The sequence below is a fragment of the Sus scrofa genome, chromosome 3 (genome assembly GCF_000003025.6).
Source record: "Sus scrofa isolate TJ Tabasco breed Duroc chromosome 3, Sscrofa11.1, whole genome shotgun sequence".
NCBI lineage: Eukaryota > Metazoa > Chordata > Mammalia > Artiodactyla > Suidae > Sus > Sus scrofa.
This window is the reverse complement of record NC_010445.4, coordinates 47,179,840-47,204,773: the sequence shown is the minus strand read 5'-3', so window position 1 is coordinate 47,204,773 and position 24,934 is coordinate 47,179,840. Positions and strand designations below refer to the sequence as shown.

The following is a 24,934-nucleotide window of genomic DNA, read 5'->3' as shown; positions in this document are numbered from 1 at the left end:
CCTGGTCCCCTGGGCAGGCGAGAGGGAGGCCAGGCAGTGGCACCTTTTGGGGTCCTGGCCTCAGAGCCCCCCAAGCCCTGGTGGGAGGTGTGTCTTGGTCTCCAGCAGTGTTTAGACAGCCCAATTAGATGTGAGGTGCTCCTCAAGGGTGTTCAGCCCCTCTGAGGTGTGGAGAGAGTCTGGGTTTAGTGCTCCTGTGTCCTCAGCATCTTGGTAACCTGCTGACACTGTCCCTGTCAATGGAGAGAGAGGTCCGGAGCTCAGAGCCAGAAGCGATGGCATGTTTTCAGGGCCTGTCTTGTGGGATGTGGCCCTGGCTCTGTCACCAGTGAAGCCAAGGGCCTCACTTTCCTCTTGCACTTACCTCCACCCCTCACCGTCCTGCGCCTGCCGGGCATCCCTCACATCGGTTGCAGACTGTGTTGTTTCGTCACTTGTATTTGTGGCCATCTCCCCCGCCCTGGACTTGGATGTCCTTGGCAGGGATGTGGTATTTTTCATGCCAGTGCCCTGAATCCTGGCCCCCAACTGGCCATCCCTCCCTGGGTGGCTGTGGGACCCGAGGCAGCTGTGCTGCCTTCTGAGTGGGCTGCACATGAGATGCCCCACTGTTTTATGGCCCTCAGAGTCCACACCAGCAGCTGTAGAGAGGGTGCAGCTGCAGGGCCACCTGGGCAGTGAGGTCAGGCTGAGCCTCTGATGCCCACCTTGCTCACTCTGGACCTTCAGAGAGATCAGAGCTCTCCCAGGCCCTGGGGAATACTGGAGCATCTTGGGACACTGCTGTGGGAAGCGGGGGTTTCAGGAGAGGACGGGGAAGGGGCTGTGCAGGTGACCCCACTGCATGGAGGCCAGTGGGTCAGAGCAGGAGGGGTTCACCCACAGCTCACAGCAGCCTCAGGAAACCCAGTCAGAAGCCTCCCAGCTGCCTGGAAAGCCCCAGTGGGTGCATGGCGCCCCTGTGCCCGGTTACACCACAGGAAGGGCAGCGCCGACCCTCCAGGCCTGCTCCCTGCCCATGCCGTGTGTCCACTGTGTGCCCCCATGCATGCCATAACCCCCGACACCAGGAGACAAGGCCAAGCACACCCACCCATTCAGTAGATAAAGCCCTCCTGGGCCATGGCCACACCCGCTGCTCGCACATCATGTGCTCAGCTGTGTTAGGGCCTCAGCAGAGGAGCTGGTGGCCATGAGGACACCATGCGACTCACAGAGGCTAAAACGCATATCACCTGGCCAGTGCAGCGACACTGCCCCCCTGGTTGGTAGTGTCACCATCACCCTGGTGGGAGCAGAACATGCCGAGCACACTGTTCCCTACAGGCTGCCATGTAGAGGGGACACGTGCCACCTCTGCTCATGTTTGGTGGCCTGGCTCTGCTGGAGGGTGGGAGGTGGAGAGCAGGGCCCCAGAGCACTGGGTCCCCGGAGTCTCTTCATGTCTGTGAGTCTTAATTGCTTAGCACAGAAGCCGGTGACTTGGGGATCAGAGGTGACCCATAGAAACCGAAGCCAGCATTTCCACACCCACTGTCTCTGGATCCCTGGATGGCCATGGGTGTGCCTGATGCTGTGTCTGGGGTGGCCAGGCCCATGCAGGGCGATCTCGTCCAGCCACAGTGGGCTTTGACCCACATGGTGCTTCTCAGCCTCAGAGAGACCATGGCTTACAGACCAGCTTCAAATAAGCAAACTAAAACCCTTGGGATCAGGAAAATGCACTTTAAAATCAGGGGAAGAAGGAGAATATGAAATTTAGCAGCAAGAACATCAAAAGGGAGCATTTCTCTAGCGTCTAAGGAGTGAATTGGCAGAGTTCCCCGGATGACCTGGCCATCTCTCAGTGCATCCATGGACTGGACCTCTGGCCACCTCCTCTTATTACAGCCCACGAAGGGCTCTGAGCCAAGGAAACACCAGCCTAGCCTCTGGGCCCTGCACTCCCTGCTTGCGGAGAACCTGGGCTTGTGTGTACCATCTTCAGGAAGTTGCAGACTTAATTCTGTGTCTTATAAGGAGTAAAAAAAGAGGACTGAGTGAGCATGAGAAGAAAAAAATCTCATTCTTGAGGACCCTGCATAAGAAAAGCTTTCCCTGCAGATGTGGGAAGTGCCACCCAGGACCCATTGGCCATTGGGACGAGAACACTGGGTGCCCAGGCCCGGCTGTCATCTGCAGCACCAGGTGCCCACTGCACTACTGCTGCAGCCACCAGGAGGGAGGAACCAGTCTAAGGCTTTTGCTGGGACTGGGACACTGCTGCCCCTCTGTCCTCCCTCTCATTGGCAAGCTCTCGGCTAAGATAGCAGCACTGGCAGGTACAGGAGGGCTTGTGGTGGACCCCAGCCTCTTGGAGCAGCCAGCCCACTGGGAAGCAGGACACAGCCCCTGGGCCCTCGTGGAGCAGCACAAGGAGTAGGCGAAGGTGGGAGGGATCTGCATGGAAGAAGCCAAGAGGGCAACAGGCCAGAGTGGGCCCCGAGGACCTGAGGCCTCATCTTCTGGTCCCCACATCTCCTCTGGCCAGTGTAGAGGTTCATGGTTCGTGGACTAGGATGATGAAGAAGTTCAGAATCCTCCCACCTCCCCCAGCCCAGAGCCCTCCCACCAGCTCCTTAGGGGACACATAGACCCAGTGGGGGTTGTAGACCCAGGCCTTACAGCCTCAGCCCTCACCATGTCTGCCATCATCCAGTGGCTGCCTGCTTGGGAGCTTTGCTGGGCTGGAAGGTGTGCGTGGACCTTCTCTGCCCAGGTGCTCTCAGACACATGGACAGATAGTTGGCCACTCTGAAAGGAGCTGAGGGTTCTTGAGTCCTGTTCCTCCTGCAGCCTCTCACCACACAGGGCGCACCTTCTCTTTGAAGGCAGGTAGGTCCTTGAGATATGACCAGCATGCATTTGGTCTGAGGACTTGTGCAGAGGGGGCCACAGGAGCTGCTAGCACTGTCCTGTGGCCAAAGACCACCAAGCAGGTGGACGCCTGGGTACAGGTAATGTGGAGTGTGGGAACTGCCTGTGATTCTTCTTGGCAAAAAAATGTTCTAGCAAATCTGTTGGTTCAAAGTCAAACTTTACAAGACCCCACAGCAGAGAATCCTTTGGGTACTGCTATGGCCGTTTGGTCCCAGCTGCTGGTCCAGCACGACAGGCAAGGCTGGATACCTCGAACAGGGCAGCCAGTTTTTGTAGCATTTTGGACTCTGTGGCCTGTGGGTAAGAGCAGCTGGGTGCCAGGAAAACTTTATTTTCAACAGCAGGGGCAGCCACAGGCCAGATTTGACTTTGGAGTGAGTCTGTCAACACCCAAGCAGACATGGAGTCAGCAGCTCAGGTGCTGAGTCAGTAGTTTGTGCACAGATTAGGGACCCTTTCAGGGAGGAGTGTGAATGGGGCCACTTGAGGTGAATTTGGCCTCCCTGTGGCCTCTGTCTTAGGTGGCCAGTCAGCCATCCTGGGGGCCAATGAAGAGAACTGTGGACATTCTGTTGGCACAGAGACTGGCTCCCTCTCCCAGGACAGACTTCCTCCTCCTGGATCCTTCGCCTCTGACCTCAAGCTACCAGCATGAGCTCTACCAGCCCAGGCCCTGCCCCACCAGCCCCGCCAGCCCTACCATTCTCACGGCCCAGACCCTTGGGGCCAGGAGCAAGGAGACCCCTGCACACTCTGGCCTGCAAGCTGTTGGCTCTTCTTGGAACCAAGCAGAGAATCAGGCCATAAATGTTTTATTCTAAAGTTTTCTTTGGGAAGCATTGTCCCTAAGAGTCTGATTTACACCCTGTGTTACGGAGCGGTAGCCTATGATGAATAAAACATGGACATTTCATGACTCCTTAGGGTGATGACAGCGTTTTCTGGATATATATTAAAAATTAAAGTAAGATGTTTCTTCTCAGGGTCTTGTTCTGTGTCAAGAAAAGAGACTTGAAGTCCCCTTTTAGCGCAGGCACAGCTGGCCAGCCTACAGACTCTTTTCCCTTTTATTAATCCCAATGGGAAAGAGAAGGCCTGGTTCCCAGCTACTGCTCAAAGTCCTCATTAAAGGCAGTGCTGGGGCCTGTGGCATCTGGTAAACAAGCTGGTGGTTTAGAATCAGGGTCTGTGGCTGCTTGTCCAAGACTCCTGTCTGGGCTGTTGCTGAACCTGAGGCCTAAGCAGCCCCTGGAGTCACCCACTCCATGGAATCAGTGGCCCCCAGAACTGGGTCACTCATGTCCTCACATTGCTGGCGCCTTCAGGTCAGGCTCTGCTCACCTCCTGGACTGAGCCCAGCCTGTGGCCATTACATATCAACTGAAGAGAATGCTGCTTTGTCAGAGTGGGCAGCCTTCCTGCTGTGGCCTGACTGGCTGCCTCTCCACTGTGCACAGGGTGGGCTGCTGTGGGAGGGAGGGGTGGGGTGTCCTCCCACTCCAGGCTGCATCCCACTTACTTTTATCTGAAAGCAACTGAGGCTGTCTTTGTCCTCCCTTTTTCTTGTCTGGTTTCCTACTCCTACCAGACCTGCACTAATCTTTCAAGGCCCAGAATCATTTAAAAATAAGCCATTAAGAGGTCCCATTGTAGCTCAGTGGGTTGAGGGCCTGACATCTTTGTGAGGAAGCAGATTCGATCCCTGGCCTCACTCACTGAGTTAAGGATCTGGTGGTTGCAGATGTGGTTTGGATCCCTCATTTCTGTGGCTGTGGTATAGGCCACAGCTGCGGCTGCAATTCAACCCCTAGTCTGGGAATTTTCTTATGCTGCAGGTGCAGCTGTAAAAAGAAAACAAGTAAGCCATGAAAAATCAAAGTGGAATCAACCTCAGGCCCTCAGCCAGGAGGAAGCGCCCCAGTCCTGACATGGGAAGTCTGTTCCACAAGGTCACAGTGGGGCCTTGAGCACAAGACACCCTGGTGTTGCATCAAAAGACCTTCACACAGACTTTCGTGTCCCCCATGTTCTGGGAGTGATGTGCGAGGGTGTGGCCGTGCCTCTGGTTGGCACCCCTCCCAGGGCTGGGAGCTGCTGCTTCCCAAAGCACCCACTAGTCCTGTTGGCAGGGGACAGTGGCTGCAAGCGTATACATGTCCTAGTCCCCAAGATGCTGACCATGCTGCCTCACTTGGCAAGAGAGACAAAAGCGACAGGGAACTAGAGACTGAGATGGTCCAGGTCCTCCTGGGCCCAGTGTGATCACAGGGGTCCTTCTACCAGGAGGCAAGAGGGCAGAGCGGGCACGGACTGAGGTGGAGACTGGGAACCGGGGGGTGGGGGGACAGTGCTGGGAGGTGGGATGGACTCCCCTTGGAGCCTGGAGGTGGAGAATCTGTTCCTCCGGGCACTGGCCTTGTGGTCATTTGCCAGTGCAGCAGCGGGAAGCTCCTGTGGATGGTGCTGCAGGGGAGCACGGCCCCAGCACGGGCTGTCAAGTTCACACGTGGCCCGGGGCTCTGGCTGGCTGTGTGATGGAGCTACGCGCCCACTTGCTCTGAGCCATGGTTCCTCCATTTTGTAAAATGGTGACAGTAGCATCATCTTTGCAGGCCTATTCTGAGATTAAAGGCGCTGTCCCAGGCAACGTGTCTGGACAAGAGCAGGCCTGCTGTGAGCTCTGCGTGGGGGAGCGGCTGCTCATATCCCTGCTGTTTCTGTTCTTACCAAACGCCTCCATCACATCCTGCCCCCTCTCCTCGCCCCGCCCTGCCCATGCCCCCTGGCCTCAGCCTCTCTTCCAAATGTGCAGAGCTTGCCTTGCCAGTGGGGCTGCCCCTCCCTCGCCTTTATCTGATGCTCACAGGAGCCTCTCCTCCAGGCCCCTGCTCAGCCCAGTTGTGTGTGCTGTATCCCTTGCTGGGGTCCCATGTCTGTGATGACCTGCCTGGCACCTGTCTCCCACCCCCCCCCGGCTAAGCCCCCTAGGATTGGAAGCTGTGTCAGCACCCCCAGCTGGTCCTGAGCTCAGGTGGTTGGCCACTGTCCCCAAGCACGAGGGTGCATACCTGTGCCATGTCCATGAGAGGGGAGGGGAGCTTCAGGCCCACCTTCCCCAGGGGAAGGCCTGGGGACCAGGTAGCCCAGCAAGTAGAAGACCTGGACACTCAGCAGGAGGAACTTCCCCACCTTCCTGGGTACACAGCATCCGGGGTGGGATGGCCTGGGGACGTCAATGACGTGAGGACACGGATCATTCCCCATGGGTTTGCACATCCTCATTCTGCCAGAAGCTCTGTGTCCTGACAAGGAGAAGCAGTTCTTTTTTTTTTTTGTCTTTTGTCTTTTGTTGTTGTTGTTGCTATTTCTTGGGCCGCTCCCGCGGCATATGGAGGTTCCCAGGCTAGGGGTTGAATCGGAGCTGTAGCCACCGGCCTACACCAGAGCCACAGCAACTCGGGATCCGAGCCGCGTCTGCAACCTATACCACAGCTCACGGCAACGCCGGATCGTTAACCCACTGAGCAAGGGCAGGGACCGAACCCGCAACCTCATGGTTCCTAGTCGGATTCGTTAACCACTGCGCCACGACGGGAACTCTGAGAAGCAGTTCTGAAGTGGTTTGTCTTGGGGGCTGCAGACAGACTGTGGTTTGGCCACCTGCCATGGTCCCTGAGGGTGGAGGGCAGTAGGAGGTCACAGTCTTTGTGGGTCAGAGTTCAGTTCACCGCACCACCCGGTACTCTGAACAGGAAGATGGAGAGCTGCTTAGGGTGGGTCAGGATGGAACAAATGAGCTGTGTGGTGAAGGGACTCGTGGAATGTTGCCTTCACAGGCTGGGTCTGCAGGGCTCCCCAAGTGTGGTCTCAGGACCATCTTGCAGCCTCGGTCTCTCTGGCCCTCAAGCAGCCTCTCAGCCAGTTTCCCATGCACCTGACACTTAGCAGGAACCACCTGGAAGGAGGTCCCCTGTCACCTCCTCGCAGGGTGTATGCTTGAGCTTTGAGCACCTGGGGTCAGGCGGAAGAAGCATGCTCTAAATCCCATCACCCTCTAGCCTCCCCTCTGTCTGCTGCCAGAGGACCAATTTTCTTTCATTCCTGGGGATGCAGTTTTTAGATAAGCTCAGGTTTTGTAGCATGTGAGGTGTGGTTTGGATTTTCTTGGACAAACACAGGAGTGATTCATTCAGGTTCTAAGAATAAAAGAGGCTTCCTTGTGTTGGACACAGTGTGATGCTGTGCAGCCCAGATGTAGGCTGGAGTGGTTTTCTGAGCTGCTGTAGGAGGCTCAGGCTTCAGTGGCCTCCACGCTCCCTCCATAGGGCTGAAGGTTGTTACTAAAACCCAGCAAGTGGAACCTGGACCCGTGGAGGCAGCCAGATGCCCCTGGATGCCACACCCCGCCCACCTTTCTCCCCTCCAGGAGCATCCTGTCCTCTCACTGTCTCTTCTTTCTGTTTCCAGGACTCATCCTTGGCCGGATCTGCCCCAGCGACTGAACAGCAGGGCACAGCTCCCAAAGTCCAGCTACCCCTCAACGTGTGAGCTGCCATTTATGTTTTTGGGGTCCCAGCCTTCAGCACCTCCCCCACCCCTGCTGATATGCCAACGTGGAGTGTTCTCGTGCATCCCCAGCTGGTCCACTTGGTTCTGTGCAAGTGACAGGACTGCTGATGGGCAGCCAGGAGGACCATCTAGCAGGTCCCTCAGTGTCACTCTGCCTCTCGCATTCAGTACAAGCAGGAGGGTGGCCCAGACATGAGAGACGCTTTCACTGGCTGCTCAGGAAAGGGCCCCAGAGGCCCTTGAGAAGGTCATTGTGGGCCCTGTGGGGCGAGGCAGCCAGAGCTGTGGGCATCACCAACTGCTGGAAGCAACTTGGTGATGAACAGCTGGCTTCCATTGGTGCAGAGTGGCGGTGTGTCATTTCCTAATAGAACCAGATGAGTCATTGTTGGTAAATGAGATGTTTGTCTGTTTAGAGAACGTGCTCTTGTTAAATGAGAGCTCCTGAAAGGTCTGGGTTTAAAATTCCCCATTTAAAGCGTGTTCTGAAGAATCACATTGCCATTTGCTCTGTCATTTGGCAATGAGTTCAGTTATGTGAATGAACGTTTAAGGAGGAGAGTATGAGTTTGGCAAAAATGTGGCAAAGTGAAAGTTCCCGAGGTCCAGTACAGCCAGAGGGACAAAATGGATTTCAAGCAAAAAATGCCCTTTGAAAATACAGCTTGTTGGTCTTCAGAAGGATTCCTAGACGTGGACTGAGTGCAGTGGAAACACTCACCTTTATCTGGTGCCAAATAGGAATCCCTGAGCAGTTACTCAGGCTGCTGGTATTAGGTTATTGCCACAACCAACTAGACAAAGGAAATTGGGACTTAGCACTTTTTACATAGCTTCCTGAGGGGACATAGGTTAGCAAGTGTGACCTGGATGTCTCCAGGCAGAAACTTAGGGGTCACAGCACTGGACAGAAGTATCTGTCTTTCAACCAGGGCTCCGGAGAAGCTCCGCTAGCCTCCACTCATACCTTTGGGCGACGCACCTGGGGGAGGATGGGCTGTGGTCTTGCTCTTCTTGAGAACTGGATGCAGGACCCTTTCCCTGAGGAAGCAGATCCAGTTCACAGGATACTGTGGGGTCTTGCTGGAGTTCCCCAAGGGGGAGGCAGGCAGGAGAGCTCTTTACGGACAAGGCCTTTCAAGGTGTTTCATCTTGGCATCCCCAGCAAGGTGCCTGGCTCTCAGGCTTTCCATAACTGCTCACCTCTCCCAAGAGCCAGATCCTCCCCTCCTGTGCAGAGGGTCCTGGCAGCCCACCAAGGAGGTGCCTCTTGTACACCAGGTCAGCCATCCAAGAAGCTTGCTCTGCCTTTGAGACCCAGAAGGTAACACAATTCCAGGAGTATCACTTCCTGGGAGTTGTCAGTACATTCTAGAGGCCTCAGCCAACGGACCTTCTGTATCACAGAGGGGTTTTAAGTTTGGTGCTGAGTTTGGAGGGACTTTTTTCTCCTCCTTCCTCTGCTTTGCTCTGGGGGATGAGGGGCTTTGTGTGGTCCAAGCCCCCTGCCTCACCTCCAGAGCATGGCTGTCCTTGTTTGGTTGGAGATTTTCATTCAAGTAATGGAAGGGAGTCAGATGTATCTTTCAAAGGATGATGAGCATTTTGGCGGGAATGTGTCTGCTGGTCCTGGTGGCCATTGGGAGGACTGAGGCCAGCATCAGAGTTTTCAGCTACCACCAGTCAGTTTGTGCATCCTGGGGCTGCCTAGTTTGAGATTAAGGAGGTCATACCTCCAGCTTTTTTTGTTTCCCCCTCGGGATTGCCTTGACTATTTGAGGCCTTTTGTGGTTCCATACAAATTTGAGAATTATTTGTTCTAGTTCTGTGAATAATGCCATTGAAATTTTGATAGGGATTGGACTGAATCCATAGACTGCCTTGGGGAATGTGGACATTTTAACAATACCAATTCTTTTTATCCTTGAGCACAGAATATCTTTCCATTTTTTATGTGTCTTCAATTTCTTTCATGAGGGTCTTAGAGTTTTCATTGTAGGGATCTTTCACTTCCTTGGTTAAATTTATTCCTAGATATTTTATTCTTTTTGATGCATTTGTACGTGGGGATTGTTTTCTTCATTTCTGTTTGGGGTGGTTTTTTGATAGAGTTCTGTATATTAATTTAATGTACTACAACTTTACAAAATTTGTTGATGAGTTTTAGTACAGGATTTTCTGTGTATAGAATCATGTCATTTGCCAACAGTGACTGTTTTACTTTCTTTTTCTTGACTGATTGCTGCGGCTTGGATTCCAATGCTATGTTGAATAAAAGTGGCAAGAGTGGGCATCCTTGTCTTATTCTTGATCTGACAGGAAATGCTTTGAGCTTTTCACTACTGAGTAAGATGTTAAGTATGGGTTTATCATATATGGCTCTTATGTGGAAATATGTTCCCTCTGTATCCATTTTGTTGAGAGTTTTTATCATGAGTGGATGTTGAATTTTGTCAGGTGCTTTTTCAGTATCTGTTGAGATGATCATGAAATTTATTCTTCAGTCTGTAAATGTGGTGTATCACATTGATTGATTTGTAGTGTTAAACCATCCTTGCATCCCTGGAGTAAATACCCTTCTTCAGTATATGATCCTCTTAATGTGCTGTTGAATTCAATTTGCTAATATTTGGTTGAAGATTTTTGCATCTATGTTTTTCAAGGATATGTTGACCTGTAATTTTCTTTTATGAAGATGTCTTTATCTTGTTTTGGTACCAGGGTAATGCTGGCCTTGTAAAATGAGTTTATTTTCCCTCCTCTTCAGTTTTTGGAAGAGTTTGAGAAAGACAGGTATTAAATATTCTTTGAATATTTTGTAGAATTCATCAGCGAAGCCCTCTGGTCCTGGACTTTTGCTTCTGGGGAGAATTTTTATTATTGATGTAGTCTCCTTACCAGTAATCAGTCTACTCAGGATTCTGTTTCTTCATGATTCAGTCTTGGAGGATTATGTGTTTCTAGACATTTTTCCATTTCTTTCAGGTTGTTGTTGGTATATAATTGTTTTCAGTAGTCTTTTATGATCCTTTATATTTCTGTGGTGTCAGATGTAACTTCTTTTTCAATTTCTGATTTTATCGACTTGGGCCAGCTCTCTTTTTTTCTTCATGAGCCCAGTTAAAATTTGTGAATTTCATTTGCCTTTTCAAAGACCCAGCTCCTGGTTTCATTGATCATTTCTATTTTTTCTAGTATCTATTTCATTTCATTCTTTTCTGATATTTATTATTTCCTTCTCCTAACATGTGGTTTTGTTTTTTCTATTTTCTAGTTCCTTTAGGTGTAAGTTTAGATTTTTTATTTGAGATTTTTTTTTCTTGTTTCCTGAGGTAGGCTCATAGGACTGTAAACTTCCCTTTTAGAACTTCTTTTGAAGTGATCCACAGATTTTGGATCATTGTCATTCCATTTTCCTTTGTTTTGAGATTTTTTTTTCTCCTTTGATTTCTTCAATGACCCATTCTTGTTGTTTAACCTCCATGTTTTTGTGGTTTTCCCCATTTTGTTTCTTTTTCCTTTTTTTTTTTTTTTTTTTTTTTCAGAGTGGAGAAAGGCAAATGCACTGGGTACTGCAAGGGAGCAGCGGGTAGGGCAGCATAATGAGAGCTGTCTATACCTAGGCAGTGGTTTGGAGTTGGCTTCAGGAATGCCCTCTCCAGGTTCTCACCATGCACATAAGGGACTGAAACATGTCAGTGTGGGTTGGCTGAGGTTCAAGGCTGCTCATTGGTCAGTTAGAGGTTAAAATTAGAGACTTTTGTCATATAGGATGGCTTCCACATTACCCCCTCACATATCAACGATGCCAAACCTTTGGCATTTGGGTGGAGGTCTCATCTTCTATAGTTTCTTTGTGCTGAGCAGGGGTGACACGCTGGCCCTACCTGGGATTGTTGGTCCATCAGGGGTTCTGTGTGCCGGGAAATTGGAATAAAAGAGCCATTTTGGTAATTAAGAGCCAAAATCTTTTGTAGCTTAGTCTGAAGGGCTCAGGGAAAGTGGAGTTTTCAGAGGAATGGGTTAGAAGCCTTGCGGATGGAAGGATGGAACTGTTAGATTCTGGAAGAAACAAACTTGACAAGCAGATTAAAAATATAGGGGCAAAGATCAGTTGAAGGATGATTGTAACTAGGGCCCCAGCAGGAGTGAGAACCAGGCTGTGCTTGGTAACAATTGATTGTGGTCCAGACAGTCAGTACTTGGGGACCACTGGCCCTGGTCAGATATATGTTTGTCCCCTTCTGTTAGCCCAGTGTTACTATGTAAATGTAACAGACCCAGTTAGAAGTCGTTGGAGAAGTGACAACCTGAATATTAATAGACAAAATAGATCTCATTTCTTTCCAGGAGAACAAGCCGGAAACCCAGTCTGGACCTGGCACTTCGGGGAGACTTGTAGTCAGGTAGCCAGTTGTGTAGTTTTATTTAAGCAGGTTTTAACTTTTGATGTGGTAGTAACATAAATAACAGGAGCTATTGGTCATTATGCAAGTGTCTCCTCTTTCTATTAATCTAAATATAGTAATAGTTACAAGAGGAGACCTTGAAAACGTGAGGTTTCCCCATTTTTTCTTGTTCCATACAATTGTGTTTCTAGTTTCATTAAATTATGGTTGGAGAAGATGCTTGATATGATTTCCACCTTCTTAAATTTATTGAGACCTGTTTTGTAAACTGACATGTGACTTATCCTAGAGAACGTTCCATGTGTGTGAGAAGACTGTGTATTCTGCTCCTTTTGGCTGAAGTATTCTGTATATATCCTTTAAGTCTGTCTAGTCTAATGTGTCATTTAAGGCCAAAGTTATCCTGTTAATTTTCCATCTGGGTGATCTCTTCATTGATTTAAATGATTTGTTAAAGTCCCCTACCATTATTGTGTCACTTTCAGTTTCTCCCTTTATGTTCATTAATTTTTGCTTTATATGTCTTGGCACTCCTATGTTGGGATCATATACATTTATAAATATTACATCTTCTTGCTGGATTGAACCCTTTACCAATCTAGCAAGATTTATAGGATTTATAACCCTTTATTTATATAATGCTGTTCTTCGTCTTTTCATTAATGAGTCTTGAATTTTATTTTATATTTTTTCCATGTCTTTTGATAGTTTTCTGCTTACAACAGTGTGATAAAATACATTGATAGAATTTTCTAATGTCAGGTCATCTTTGCATTACTAATACAGTCCTTACTTAAGTATGATTTTTTTACAAAAAAATTACCACATTGGATTTGATAGTTTCATCAGATTTTTCCATCTATGTTTTTTTAATCAAGTACGTAGTTTTTAAATTAACCATTTTTATGGAAGTAAAGTTAATTTACAATGTTGTGTTAGTTTCAAGTGCACAACAAAGTGATTCAGTTTTATATATATATGTAAGAATATTCTTTTCAGATTCTTTTCCATTGTAGGTTATTACAGGATATTGAATGTAGTTCCTTGTGTTATATAGTAAATCTTTGTTGTTTATCTATTTTATGCATAGTATTGTGTGTCTGTTAATCCCAAACCCCCAATTTATCCCTCCCCAGTTTCCCCTTTGGCAGCCATAAGATTGTTTTCTGTGTCTGTGAGTCTCTTTCTGTTTTGTAAATAAGTTCATTTGTATCATTTTTTTAGATAGCACATATATGCAAAATCATATGGTATTTGTCTTCTTTGTTTTTTATTATAACCTTTCTTTTATAGTCTGTTTTGTCTGATATGAGTATAGCTACTTAAGTTTTCTTTTCATTTCTATTTGAATGGAATGTCTTTTTTCCATATCTTCACTTTCAGTCTGTGTGTCCTTACTTCTGAAGTGAGTTTTTTTGTAGGCAGCATATAGATGAACTTGGTATTTTTTTTTTTTTAATCCATGCAGCTACCCTCTTTCTTTTGAATGGTAGACTTCATCCATTTACATTTAAAGTAAATATCGGGAGTTCCCGTCGTGGCGCAGTGGTTAACGAATCCGACTAGGAACCATGAGGTTGCGGGTTCGGTCCCTGCCCTTGCTCAGTGGGTTAACGATCCGGCGTTGCCGTGAGCTGTGGTGTAGGTTGCAGACGCGGCTCGGATCCCCCGTTGTTGTGTCTCTGGCATAGGTCGGGGGCTACAGCTCCGATTCAACCCCTAGCCTGGGAACCTCCATATGCCGCGGGAGCGGCCCAAGAAATAGCAACAACAACAATAACAACAACAAAAAGACAAAAAAAAAAAAGTAAATATCAATAGCTATGTATTTATTGTCATTTTGTTAATTTTTTTTCTGGCTGTTTTGGTGGTTCCTCTCTGTTCCTTTCTTCTCTGTCTTTCCTTGCATTTTTGTGGTTTCTTTAGTATTATGTTTGGATTCCTTTCTCTCTTTCTATTGTGCATTTACTATGAGTTTTACCCTTGTGGTTACATTGAAGTTCACATATTTCACTCTGTATAAATAGCAGTCTGTACTTAGTTGTTAGCAACTTAAGTTTGAACACATTCCAAAGCTTTATCTTTTTTCTCTTCCCCTACCCACATTTTACATTATAATGACATATTTTATATCTTTTTATTTTATATACCTCTTAGCTGCTTGTTATAAATTAGCTAATTTTACTGCTCCTGTCTTTTAAACTTATGCTTGCTTCATAAGTAATTTATCCACTCTCTTCATTACATATTTACCTTCTTTAGTGAGATTTTCACTTTCATGTGTCTTATTAATGCCATTTCTTTCAGCTTAAAGAAGTCCCTTTAACATTTCTTGTAGGGTTGGTTTAGTGGTGATGGACTCCTTTAGCTTTTGCTTATCTGGGAAACTCTTACCTCTCCTTTAATCCTGAGTAATAACTTTTATGGGTAGAGAATTCTTGATTGGAAGTTTTTTCCTTTCAGCACTTTGAATATGTCATGCTAGTCCCTTCTGGCCTGTAAAGTTTCTGCTGAAAAATCTGCTGATAGTCTTATGGAGTTCCCCTTGTCTGTAACAATCGGTTTTTCTCTTGCTGCTTTTAGGAGTGTCTCCTTACTCTTGGCCATTTACCTTTTTTTTTTTTTTTTTTTTTTGGCTTTTCAAGGCTGCACCCACGGCAAAAGGAGGTTCCCAGGCCAGGGGTCTAATAGGAGCTGTAGCCACTGGCCTACGCCACAGCCATGCCAGATCCAAGCCACATCTGTGACCTACACCACAGCTCACAGCAATGCTGGATCCTTAACCCACTGAGCGAGGCCAGGGATTGAATCCGCAACCTCATGTTTCCTAGTCAGATTCGTTTCCAATGCACCATGATGGGAACTCCTACTATTTTAATTACAGTGTGTCTCAGTGTGTGTTTCTTTGGGTTCATCTTATTAGGAACTCTCTGGGATTCTTGGACCTGGATGCCTATTTCTTGCCCAGATTAGGGAAGGTTTAGCCACTATTTCTTCAAATAATTTTTCTGGCCCTTTCACTCTCTTTCCTTCTTCTGGGGCTCCTTTAATGCAAATGCTATTCCTTCCACTGGATGTTGTCCCAAAAGTCCTTTAAGGTATCTTCAGTTTTGTTTTCCCCATTCTCTGTCTGGTTGAGTCCCTTAAGGTGTCTTTAGGTGCCCATTCTCTGTCTGGGTGGGTCCCAGTGCTTTGCCTTCTGCTTGCTGACTCGCTCTTCCTCCTAATCCAGTCTGGTGTGAACACCTCTAGTGCATTTTTTCATTCAGGTGCAGCTTCTGTTTGGTACTTTCTTACATTTTCTCCTTGTCAAAGTTCTTCCAGTGTTCATCCACTCTTGAGTTTAGTGACAGCATTTATGACCATTATTTTTAGCTCTTTATCAAGCAGATTGCTTATCTATGTTTTATGTAGTTCTTTCTCTGAGGTTTTATCTTGTTCTGTCAGTTGGAACCTATTCATTTCTCATTTTGCCTAATTCCCCATGATTGTTTCCTTGTAGTAGGTGAATCAGCTACCTTCTCTAGTCTTGAAGGCATGGCCTTTTTTGGGGAGATATCCCATGGGGCCTAGAGGTGCAGTCTTATGAGTCAGGCGCTCAAGGTCCCCTGTGTGGGCTGCCTGCATCCTCCTGTTGTGGGGATGCTGCAGCTACTGCACACTGCTGGGCAGGGTTATTGCTAGGCTGTGTGAGGCCCCAGCCAAGGTGCAGGGGTGGCTGGGTTTTCATCAGGACATGCCCATTGACACTAGCAGGTTAGATGAAGAATTCCAAAATTGCACCCTCCTGGCCGGCATTTGCAAGGTTAGACTGAGATCACAGAAATGGCTCTGGCCAGTGACTCAGTCCCCAGGAAGTGTCCCACCTGGTTCCTACCTCTCTGGCAGGTGCTTCACCATTAGTAAGTAGGTCCCCTTCATCTGTGACGCTGTGCTTTTCAGTCTGGGATATTTGTACTGCTTTGGGGATTGAGGGAGTCTGCACACGGCCCTTTGAGGGACTCCCATTCCCTGTAGTTCCATGCTTTTCCTGGGTGCTCTCTGTTGGTTTGGGGGGCTCATCTCTCCTGAGCAGGATCTAGGGGTTGTGTGTCTTGTGGAGCTCAAATCCCTCACTCCTTAGTTTGTGGTCCCTCCCATCTGTGGGTCACTGTGGCTGGGGAGGGGTTTCCTTGGCAGCTCCGTCTTTCTGTCCCCACCTGTCTTGATGCCATCCTTTCAACCTGTGTCTTGGAGGCTGTGTTCATCCAGTTTTCAGGTCCCTCTCCAAGGAAGTTATCCCACATGTGGGATAACTCGCCATCCACGGGAGGAGGTGAGCCAGGTGAACCAGAGATCAGGGCATGGGCACGTGTCTCGCCAACCTGAGCCCGTGCAGCACTGCTGCTAGAAGAGCAGGAGTGGAGTCTTCACAGCAGGAGCGGAGAAGACTCTTTCCCTCATTTCAGAAGAAAGAGCAGCCATCACAGTCACAAGGAGGTGGGAGGTGTGAAGCTAATGAAGACTCTGAAGCACCTCACCCACTGCTTGGTTGGTGTGGAAGGGAGTCCGTGGACCCTTAGTCACAGCAGGCGAAGCTCTTCTGTAGAAGTGAGCTGTCACACAGTGCCTGCTGGCTGCTCCCAGCAGGCTGCTTAGGGAACAGCTGTGATGCCAGGCAGAGCTGTTGCAGCTGCGGGCTGTGTTAGCCACTCACCATCCAGCCAAAGGTGCCGGGGACAGGACCTGAGTAGCCCTGACTCTCAGTCTCAGGGCTGCATCTGCCTGGAGGAGGGGGCACCTCTTTTGGGAGGTGCAGAAACTGTCTGCTGGCTACCAGGCGGTGGGGAAGAGCCATTCAGAGTCAGACACCCCCACCCTTGCCTAAAACCAGTACCTTCAGTGCCAGCCTGTGTGTGAGTCTGCAGAGGTGAGCCCTGGGCCTGGAGGGCGGCCTGCCTGCTCGTCCTGGGAGACAGGCCCCCTCAGGCAGTGCTGGGCTCAAGGCCTTTGGGAGGAAAGGACAGTGAGGATGGGGTCCTGGGAGCACACGGGCACAGGATCATTCTCCCGTTTCCCACAAGCTGCATCCTGAGCTCTGCCAGCCCCTGCCATCCTGCCCCAGGTCCATGAGGACTGGCCTGCAGCTCCATCGCTGGATACCACCCTGCTGGATGTCAGCACATGTGCTTCTGGCAGGCACGGCCGAGGGGACGTGGTGGATGGGGTGCTGAGGGTGCACTCCTGTGGCCACAGTCAGGTCTGGACCACGTGGCCTGGCACACGGCAGGGACCAGAGAGCTGCAGACAGAGGCTGGTGGCTGGCTGATCACTCCTGCACTCAGGTAGGGTCCGTCCAGGGCGTTTTTTTGAGTCATCCGAAGGAGCAAGATGCCAGGTGACACATTTCCTGGCCCCAGCGTGAGCTGCATGCATATGTGCAGGGAGAGGCCCCAGGTCCCTCTGTATCTGGATCCCCGCGGGGGGAGGTACAGAGACCATCCAGGTGAAGGCAGATTTGTTTCCACTCCATCCCCCAGCAAAGCTGGGGCTGACCTTGAAATATTGAGGCCAGAGGAGGAGAATGCATTTAAAGTAAAGATGAAGACAGTGGGTATTAGTGCCCTGGTGTCAGTGGGCACAGGGCCCCTCACACACAGCCCCCTCTCTGACTGGCCTCTCCCCAGCCGGCCAGGGTGCTGCGCCAGGCCTTGAGGCCATGGACCGCTGCCTCTAACTGGCTCCAGATTCTCCATCCTTCTGAGCATCAGTTGCTCAGCTGTGAAATGGGTGGGTAACCCAGCCTCAGAGCTCACGTGGGCCTTGGGGAGACCATGATGAATGCAGCTTCCCACCCTGGGTCTTTGGCCCTTGTGCCTGAGGTGGGGGTGGAGCTCTGCTTGCTTCCCACAGTCCCCGGAGGCAGCTCCTCATGAAGAAGGTGAAACAAGGTGAACGGAGTTCTGACTCATGACTTTGAGGAGGGCACCCCGATCCCTGTCCCCCGGGGCAAAAGCATCTTTGGAAGGGACACTCATCTTCTCCCTCATGTTGTCAGTGCCCGAGGGGTACAGCATCCCTGGACAGCTGATAAAGAAAAGCTGACACTTCCCGCTGTTTGCCTGGATGTCCGAGAGATGCAGAGTGAACCCAGGTCCTTCTGCAAACCCACAGCTTGCTGCCCCCAGGAGGGGCTACACTGGCAGTGGTTTCAGCCAAGTTCACCTCTCAGCTGCTCTTTTTCTGCTTTTATTACTTGGTTAGGAACCATGGTGTGTTTCTATGAAGCACAACTGGGCATTTGGAAGAGGACTCTGCTGACTTAAAAGTGCACTCAGCATGGCTGAGCCCACGGCTTGAAGAATGTTGGTTCTCATTGTGGGAGGATGCCGAGCAGCGAGCACAGCTTTGCTGCTGAGATGGCTCCTTCCTGCTCAGGAAGCTGAGTGAGGCCGTCAATTCACCCCCAGGCGGTCACCTCTGTCCCCAGGGTCGCTTCTGGGACCACAGACACTTGGCTCATGGGACCTCTGCTGTGTTACTCTCGGATGCCTGCCTTACTTTGAAATCTCCAGGTCGGCAGTGGGCCTACCCTGGGCCTCTGAGCCCACTGAGCTCACACTCACCTGGACTCTGTCCTTTCTCCCTCAGGGACAGCACCTCTTCCCACAGGTGTCCGCTGTCCATAGCTTTGCACTCCACTGGGTGGCCCCTGAGGTCGTTTAGGTCCCAGAGGCCAGAAGGGTGGGTGGGCAGCAAAGAAGGAGGCCCAGGTGAAGCCCCTGTTCAGGCCCTGCCCCGCTCTGGTGGGGAACCCTGACCCCTGGGGTGGATGCTGGTTCGTACCTGTGTTAAAAGAAGCCCTTTAGGAGTTCCAGTCATGGCTCAGCGGTAATGAACCTGACTAGGATACATGAGGACACAGGCTACATCCCTGGTCTCACTCAGTGGGTTAAGGATCCAGCATTGCTGTGAGCTGTGGTGTAGGTCACAGATGTGGCTCGGATCCCATGTTGCTGTGTCTGTGGTGTAGGCTGGCAGCTGCAGCTCCATTTAGATGCACAGCCTAGGAACCTCCATATGCCGCAGGTTTGGCCCTAAAAAGCGAAAAAAGAAGCTGCCCTTTGAGCTTCCACCTCGGCTCTCTTGTCCATTCTCATGCCCCAGCTACCCTGCCCCCACTTCTCATGCCTCCATGTACCGCCCACCCCCCCACCCCCAGCTCCCACTTCTCTCTGGGCCCAGCTCTGTCCTGAATGGACACCCATGTCCTCTGCCCCTCAGCTCTGCTTCTGCCATCCGTCCTCAGCTTCCCTCTTGGCTTCCTCCCCCGCCTTTCCAGGGAGCAGCTCTGCCTTGTCCCCCCTTCCGCCTCTGTGAGCACCCAGGGCACCCTCTCCTCATGGTCCCAGCTCTGTGCTCTGACCCTGAACAAGGACACCTAGAGCCTCTTTGCTCCATACTTGTCGTCATATCCCAGGTCACCTGGCAGAACTAGGGGCTAGATGAAGCCGTTCCCAGTGCATACACATGCACTCGTGCACACACACATACACACATGTGTACACAGTACACATATGAATCCACATGTACACACATGCACACACACACCCCTTTGCCTTCAGCAGGTTTGGTCTTAGCCTCAGAAGTAGAGTCTGTTTTATTCCTCTCTCCCTAAGTGTTTATTGCGAATCTCTGTGCAGACATGGTTCTAGACCCTGCGATGGAGCAAGAACAGAACACAAAATTCTCCCACGTGGGGTCCTGGGGTGAGGGGTGGAGAGGGCACATGTATAGGCCTGAGGGGAGGAGTGTGCTTGTGAGAGCCCCATGGTTTTCTAGGTCCCTGCAGCTGGAAAGAAATGGGTGCCCCTCCTGGGTGGGACCCTGGGTCCCCTTCTGAGCAGAGGCTGCTGCCCAGGATCCCAGCCAAGGACAGAAGATCTGCCCCGGTCAAGCTGTCAGGACTGCTCCCAGAGGGGGGACCCTCCACTCTCATCTCTCCCTGAGGGCTTGCCTACCATGCAGCCCCTGGGGCAGGAGCCTGGGAGGAGGGGCCTTGGTCAGTGGACCTGGGGCTTTGTAGGGGGAGGCCTGAGCCCTGATGCTGGCCCGTGTAGGCATGGAGAGGGGACGAGACCCCTGGTGAGGCCCTGGTCCTGTGAGGGGAGTGTTCAGTCAGCGGCGCCCGGAGGGAGGGACGGGGGCGACCTGGGTCCTTCCTGGGCAAGGGCTGTGTACTGTAGGGCCACAGCTGTGCCCGTGGGCTCTGCAGGGCTCCAGAGTGAGCCTCGTTTCAGAACCCGTGATTGGGGAGCTCTGTGTCACACACGCCCAGGAGCCTTCACCCCCAGCTTGGTGTCCCCCTGGACATTGTGTGTCACCGGCAGCAGAGTCAGAAAAATTGTTGTCATGCCACAAAGAGGCAGAATGAGGCAAACAAGCGGAATTTGTGTCTCCCTGTTTCCTGGAGAGCAGGTGCCATTCCTGTAGGTTCGCAACCCCGCCGACCAGCAACCTCCTCCGCAGTGAGGCAGCCCCGAGGGTGCAGGTGTGAGGGCATGTTGCAGGCCCTTGTAGATTCCTCTTTGCCCCCAGAGCCCCGAGAGCCACAGGTGAAAATGGAAGGATCACACCTGGCTATTTATTGGTTGCCTGGTGTCATTCGGACCACGTCAAGTTCTACCTCGTTCACTCTCCCTGAGGCCTGGGTCCTCCATGTGTGGGTTTTGTCTCTGAGACTCAGTCCAGCCTCTTGCCCTGCGGAGCCTTGGTTTACAGGGCGGGGGCACCGCGGACTGTGTGTTAGGACGTTGGAAGGGGTGCGGGTTTATTTTATCTTGTTTTACTGTATTGTACAGCCAGGATGTCTGTGCTCTGTGGGATCCTCTTCCTGTTCTAGCCTCTTCCTCCCGAGGTCTCTCTGACCTGCAAGGCCTCACTTCTTCTTACTTGACCCCAGAGAGTCGTGTCCCACTTCTGTGTCATCTCCTAAGAAGGGCCTCCGGGGTCAGGAGGGAGCACCGGGGTCAGGGAGCTCCAGCCCATGCACGAGGGCGGTAGGCCCACCAGGCCTGTCATGACAGGAGGCCCCGCAGGTGCCATTTCTCTGCAGTGCACCTTGTTCCTTACTGAATTGAAGCCCCATTCCCACCTGCACCTTGTGGGAAATGTAGCTGCCTGACACTGTTTCCTCTGTTAGAGAGAACGCAAACACAAACCCCCGGGGGGTGAAGACCTTACAGATGATGCCTGGGAGTGGGGACTGGAGAGCAGCGGCACCTTAGAGAGTCCCGGCTGAACTGAGGCATAACTTCTAAGTGTAGGGGAGGGTTTATCCCACTGTGTTGTTCAGAAAGGCTTAGAAGAAAAGTAGAATTGAAATCATCAGTCACAGATTGAAGGAGTCCCGGCTGGGCTGCCCTGTCTTTAACAGGGCCTCTGAGTCTCCTCCAGCCCAGATGTATGGGTGAGCTAGCAGGCGAGGCTAGATGAGGCAAACCCAGCCCAGGGCTGTGTCGTTCACTGTCTTCCCTAAAGCCTTCCCTTGCCCAGAGTGTCAGGCCTTAGACAGAGGGGAGGAAAGAACAAAGTGGGGCCTGGAGGGCTGGCCCCCGCTTCTGGTTCTGGCATGTCCTCCAGGGCCAGTATCACCAGGGGAGCTTGGCCTCTTCCCTGCTCACACCTGCTAGCACCTGGCACCCGGCTCCATGTGTGCCATGGCAGCTGGTGCTCCTGGCACCTGTCACCCGGCTCTCCATGAGGAGGAAGGTGGTGCAGTGGGTGCTGGCCCGCCCCACACCCCTCACCTGCCCGCCTCTTCTGCATAGGTACCTCGCGCTCTATGCCTACAAGCCCCAGAAGAGCGACGAGCTGGAGCTGCGCAAGGGTGACACGTACCGCGTCCTGGAGAAGTGCCGGGATGGCTGGTTCAAGGGCACGGCCCTGAGGACTGGGCTGTCAGGCGTGTTCCCGGGAAACTACGTGACGCCTGTGTCCAGGTAAGACATCCTCGCTGCCCCACCCCCTGCTGCTGCCCTCATGGGACTGCTCACCTCAGAGCAGGAGGAGCGGGAGCCAGGGGCAGCTTTACTCAGGTAGGGAGTTGGAGTGAGATGGTGTGCATGTGTGTGTACAGGGGCGTACACATGTGTGAGAACAGGAGTGTGTGCCTGGGTGTGTTCAGGGGTGTGTGCATGTGAGTACAGGGCGTGTGCCTTGTGAGTCCAGGCATGTGCACTAGAAGCAGGCCACATGCAGACATGAAGGAGAGATGGTCTATCCCACCAATGTTAATCATTGTTAGAGAGCATTGTATGTAAATTGTCTTTCCTTGTATTTTTCTGGCTTTTACAAATTTACTGTTACATTATTTTTTTTAATTTATTTTTTAATTTTTTTGTCTTTTTGCCATTTCTTGGGCCACTCCCATGGCATATGGAGGTTCCCAGACTAGGAGTCTAATTAGAGCTGTAGCCACTGGCCTGTGCCACAGCCATAGCAATGCGGGATCTGAGCCGTGTCTGTGACCTACACCACAGCTCATGGCAATGACCTACAGCCACTGAGCGAGGCCAGGGATAGAAGCTGCAACCTCATGGTTCCTAGTTGGATTCGGTAACCACTGTGCCATGATGTGAACTCCTACATTATTTTTAATGGAGTAGAAAAAGCAGTTTTAAAAATTGATAGAGGTGGCTCAGAGTTGTCAGCTGTTTCCATGGAGAGGAGGGTTCCACCAAAGGGTCAGGGTCAGCCTCACTCCTGGGAACTGCTGGCACCCAGCCCTGGTCTGTGCCCCGAGGCTCAGGTCCACTGGGGACTCACCCTGGTGTCTGCTCTCTTTGGAACAATACTCTGGAATAACCCCCAGACCTGCACTGGCTGCTGGATGGACCCTTCCGTTCAAAGCAGCTGGAGAGGGGAGCCTCGGCCACACGGTGGCTCCCAGAAAGGCCCAGCTTTGTGAGCCCACCTGGTTTGGCTTTGAAACGTCGTTTGCAAGGGTAACGGTGAGTCCAGCAGGCAGGGGAGCAGACGTGATTCGGAAGGAATCCAGGTCTGGGCTGTAGGCAGACTGTGTTCCCTGCCCAGGTGCTGCCTGCAGCCCTGAGGTCCTGGACAGGGCCTTGTCCTGGAGGCCCTGCTTCCCTCAGTGGCTCTGCAGAGGCTCTGGTTCCCCCAGTGGAGTCAGGGCCACAGTGCCTGCCCTCCCTCGAGTGGCTCCCAGGGGACAGAGGACAGTTTTCCCGGCTCTTGGACAAAGGGAAGGCATTTGATCCCTGAAACTGGACCAGGAGCCTCCCGGCACAGACAAAGGCAGTGCGCAGTCTGGGCCAGCCCGAGTCCGAGAAACTCAGAGGCCCCTCTCTGCCCTGTGCTTCTGTTTCCTCAACACTCTGCACTGGCTGCACCTGGAAAGTCTGGGGTATGAAGCACAACTTCCCCAGCACCCTCAGAAGCCCACGACCTGTCTGCACCTTCCCGGAGGCCCAGGAAACAAGAAGACTACACCCTGAGGGAGATGGCGGCACTGCCGCTTCCCGTGCCAGATGTGGCTCAGCCTGTTACTCTGGCTTGTGATGCAGACACATGGCTATTTGTTAAGTTGCATCAAGGCTGTGGTTCTGGAACAAAACACCTGATTAGCCTCAGGGTTCTTCTGCTGTTTTGTAAATGTTCACTTTGACAGATAGACAGTGCAAGTCGTAAAGGGTCCCTGCTGGCCAGCCTGACCGCTGGGCCTCACATGCCTGCAGGGATCATCTTGGTGTTTTAGGATTTGTCCCCTGGACTGCATGGCCTGTGTCTCTCAGAGCCCCTGGGTCAGGCAGGCCTCCATCAGTAGCCTGGGTGATGTGCTTTTAGGTGTGCCCTCACTTGATTCATTCTGTTTATTCTGCAGGGTTCCTGGAGGAGGGGCTGGGTCAGTCCGGAACAGCGTGCTTGGAGGGTCTCCGCTGGCCAAAGGGATGGCCACAACCCTGCACCTGGGAGGTGGGAGTCTGAGCAGCCCGGCCACGGCCCTGAGGCCGGCCCTTCCCCTCAGCACTGGCCAGGCTCAGGCCCAGCACCAGGCAGCCTCGCCGCCGATGGGCAGTTGTCTGCGGCACTCGGCCCAGCCGACAGCCAGCCAGGCCCGGAATGCCGTCCCCACTGGTACGTGGTGGGATCCCCCGGGCCTCGCTCTGCTGGGAAATTGGAGGAGGGGGATCTCAGGGACACAAATCCCAGGTCTCCAGCAGTCCACGGAGGGCTCCTTGTAATCACGGCCTTCCATCTTCTGGTCCTGGGACATGTACTGCCCTGTCAGTAACCTGTCCTGAGTGGGAGTGGCTGAGAGAATTCGCCAGTATTTCTATACTTCCTCATAGCGACAGAGCTGTGGGTCACCCGTGAGCAACCCCACCGTGGGGCGGCTGCATATGCCTGCCAGGCAGCACCTCACACGGGGCCTGCAGAGCCAGTAGGAGACACAGCCCTGAGTCTCTTCCGGACAAGGTGCTGAGGCTGCGAGGGGATGGCCATGACTTTCACTTTCCTGCAGTGTCATCAGTAACCAGACTGGCTGAAGGTTAGATTCCTGGTGGGGTGAGGTGGAGAGAAAGCGGGCAGGTCTCAAATGTATCAGGAGGGCAAGTCCATCCTGCCAGAAGCCTGGCAGCCAGCTGAGCAGAGCCCTGAAGCCTGACACAGCCAGGCCAGTGACTTCCCAACACATGGAGCCAGCATACTGTCCCTGTGCAATGGAAAAAAACACACAACCTGAAAGCTGAGAGTTAAGTGTTATTTGGGGCAAAATTAGGAACCACCCCAGAAGGCGACTGGGAGCTAGGGTATACAGGAGTTTTTGCAACAAAGGGCAGGGAGCAGGAACAGAGGAGTCCTAGGGGCTCTTGAAAATCCTTCCTTTGATATGTACCTCCACTGTCTGGGCCAGCATCCTAAGTCTTCATAGCCTGAAGGACTCACTCTTGGAAGGTGGCTGGTTCTCAGAGGACTGTGAAATATCACCCCAAAGAGGTGGGGGAATAATATCAGTGTGTTTGACAAAGCCA

General features: G+C 51.6%; 1 protein-coding gene across 3 annotated transcripts in view; it reads left to right on the top strand.

Annotated features, from left to right (window-relative positions):
- SH3RF3 (SH3 domain containing ring finger 3) overlaps positions 1–24,934 on the top strand; it is a 211,122-nt gene that overhangs the window by 134,796 nt on the left and 51,392 nt on the right. For all 3 annotated transcript variants that reach the window (XM_021087103.1, XM_021087104.1, XM_021087102.1), the window contains 3 exons: positions 7,387–7,463; positions 21,707–21,877; positions 23,782–24,035. In XM_021087103.1, coding sequence (XP_020942762.1) covers positions 7,387–7,463; positions 21,707–21,877; positions 23,782–24,035 — 502 coding nt within the window. The remainder of the gene's footprint in view (positions 1–7,386; positions 7,464–21,706; positions 21,878–23,781; positions 24,036–24,934) is intronic.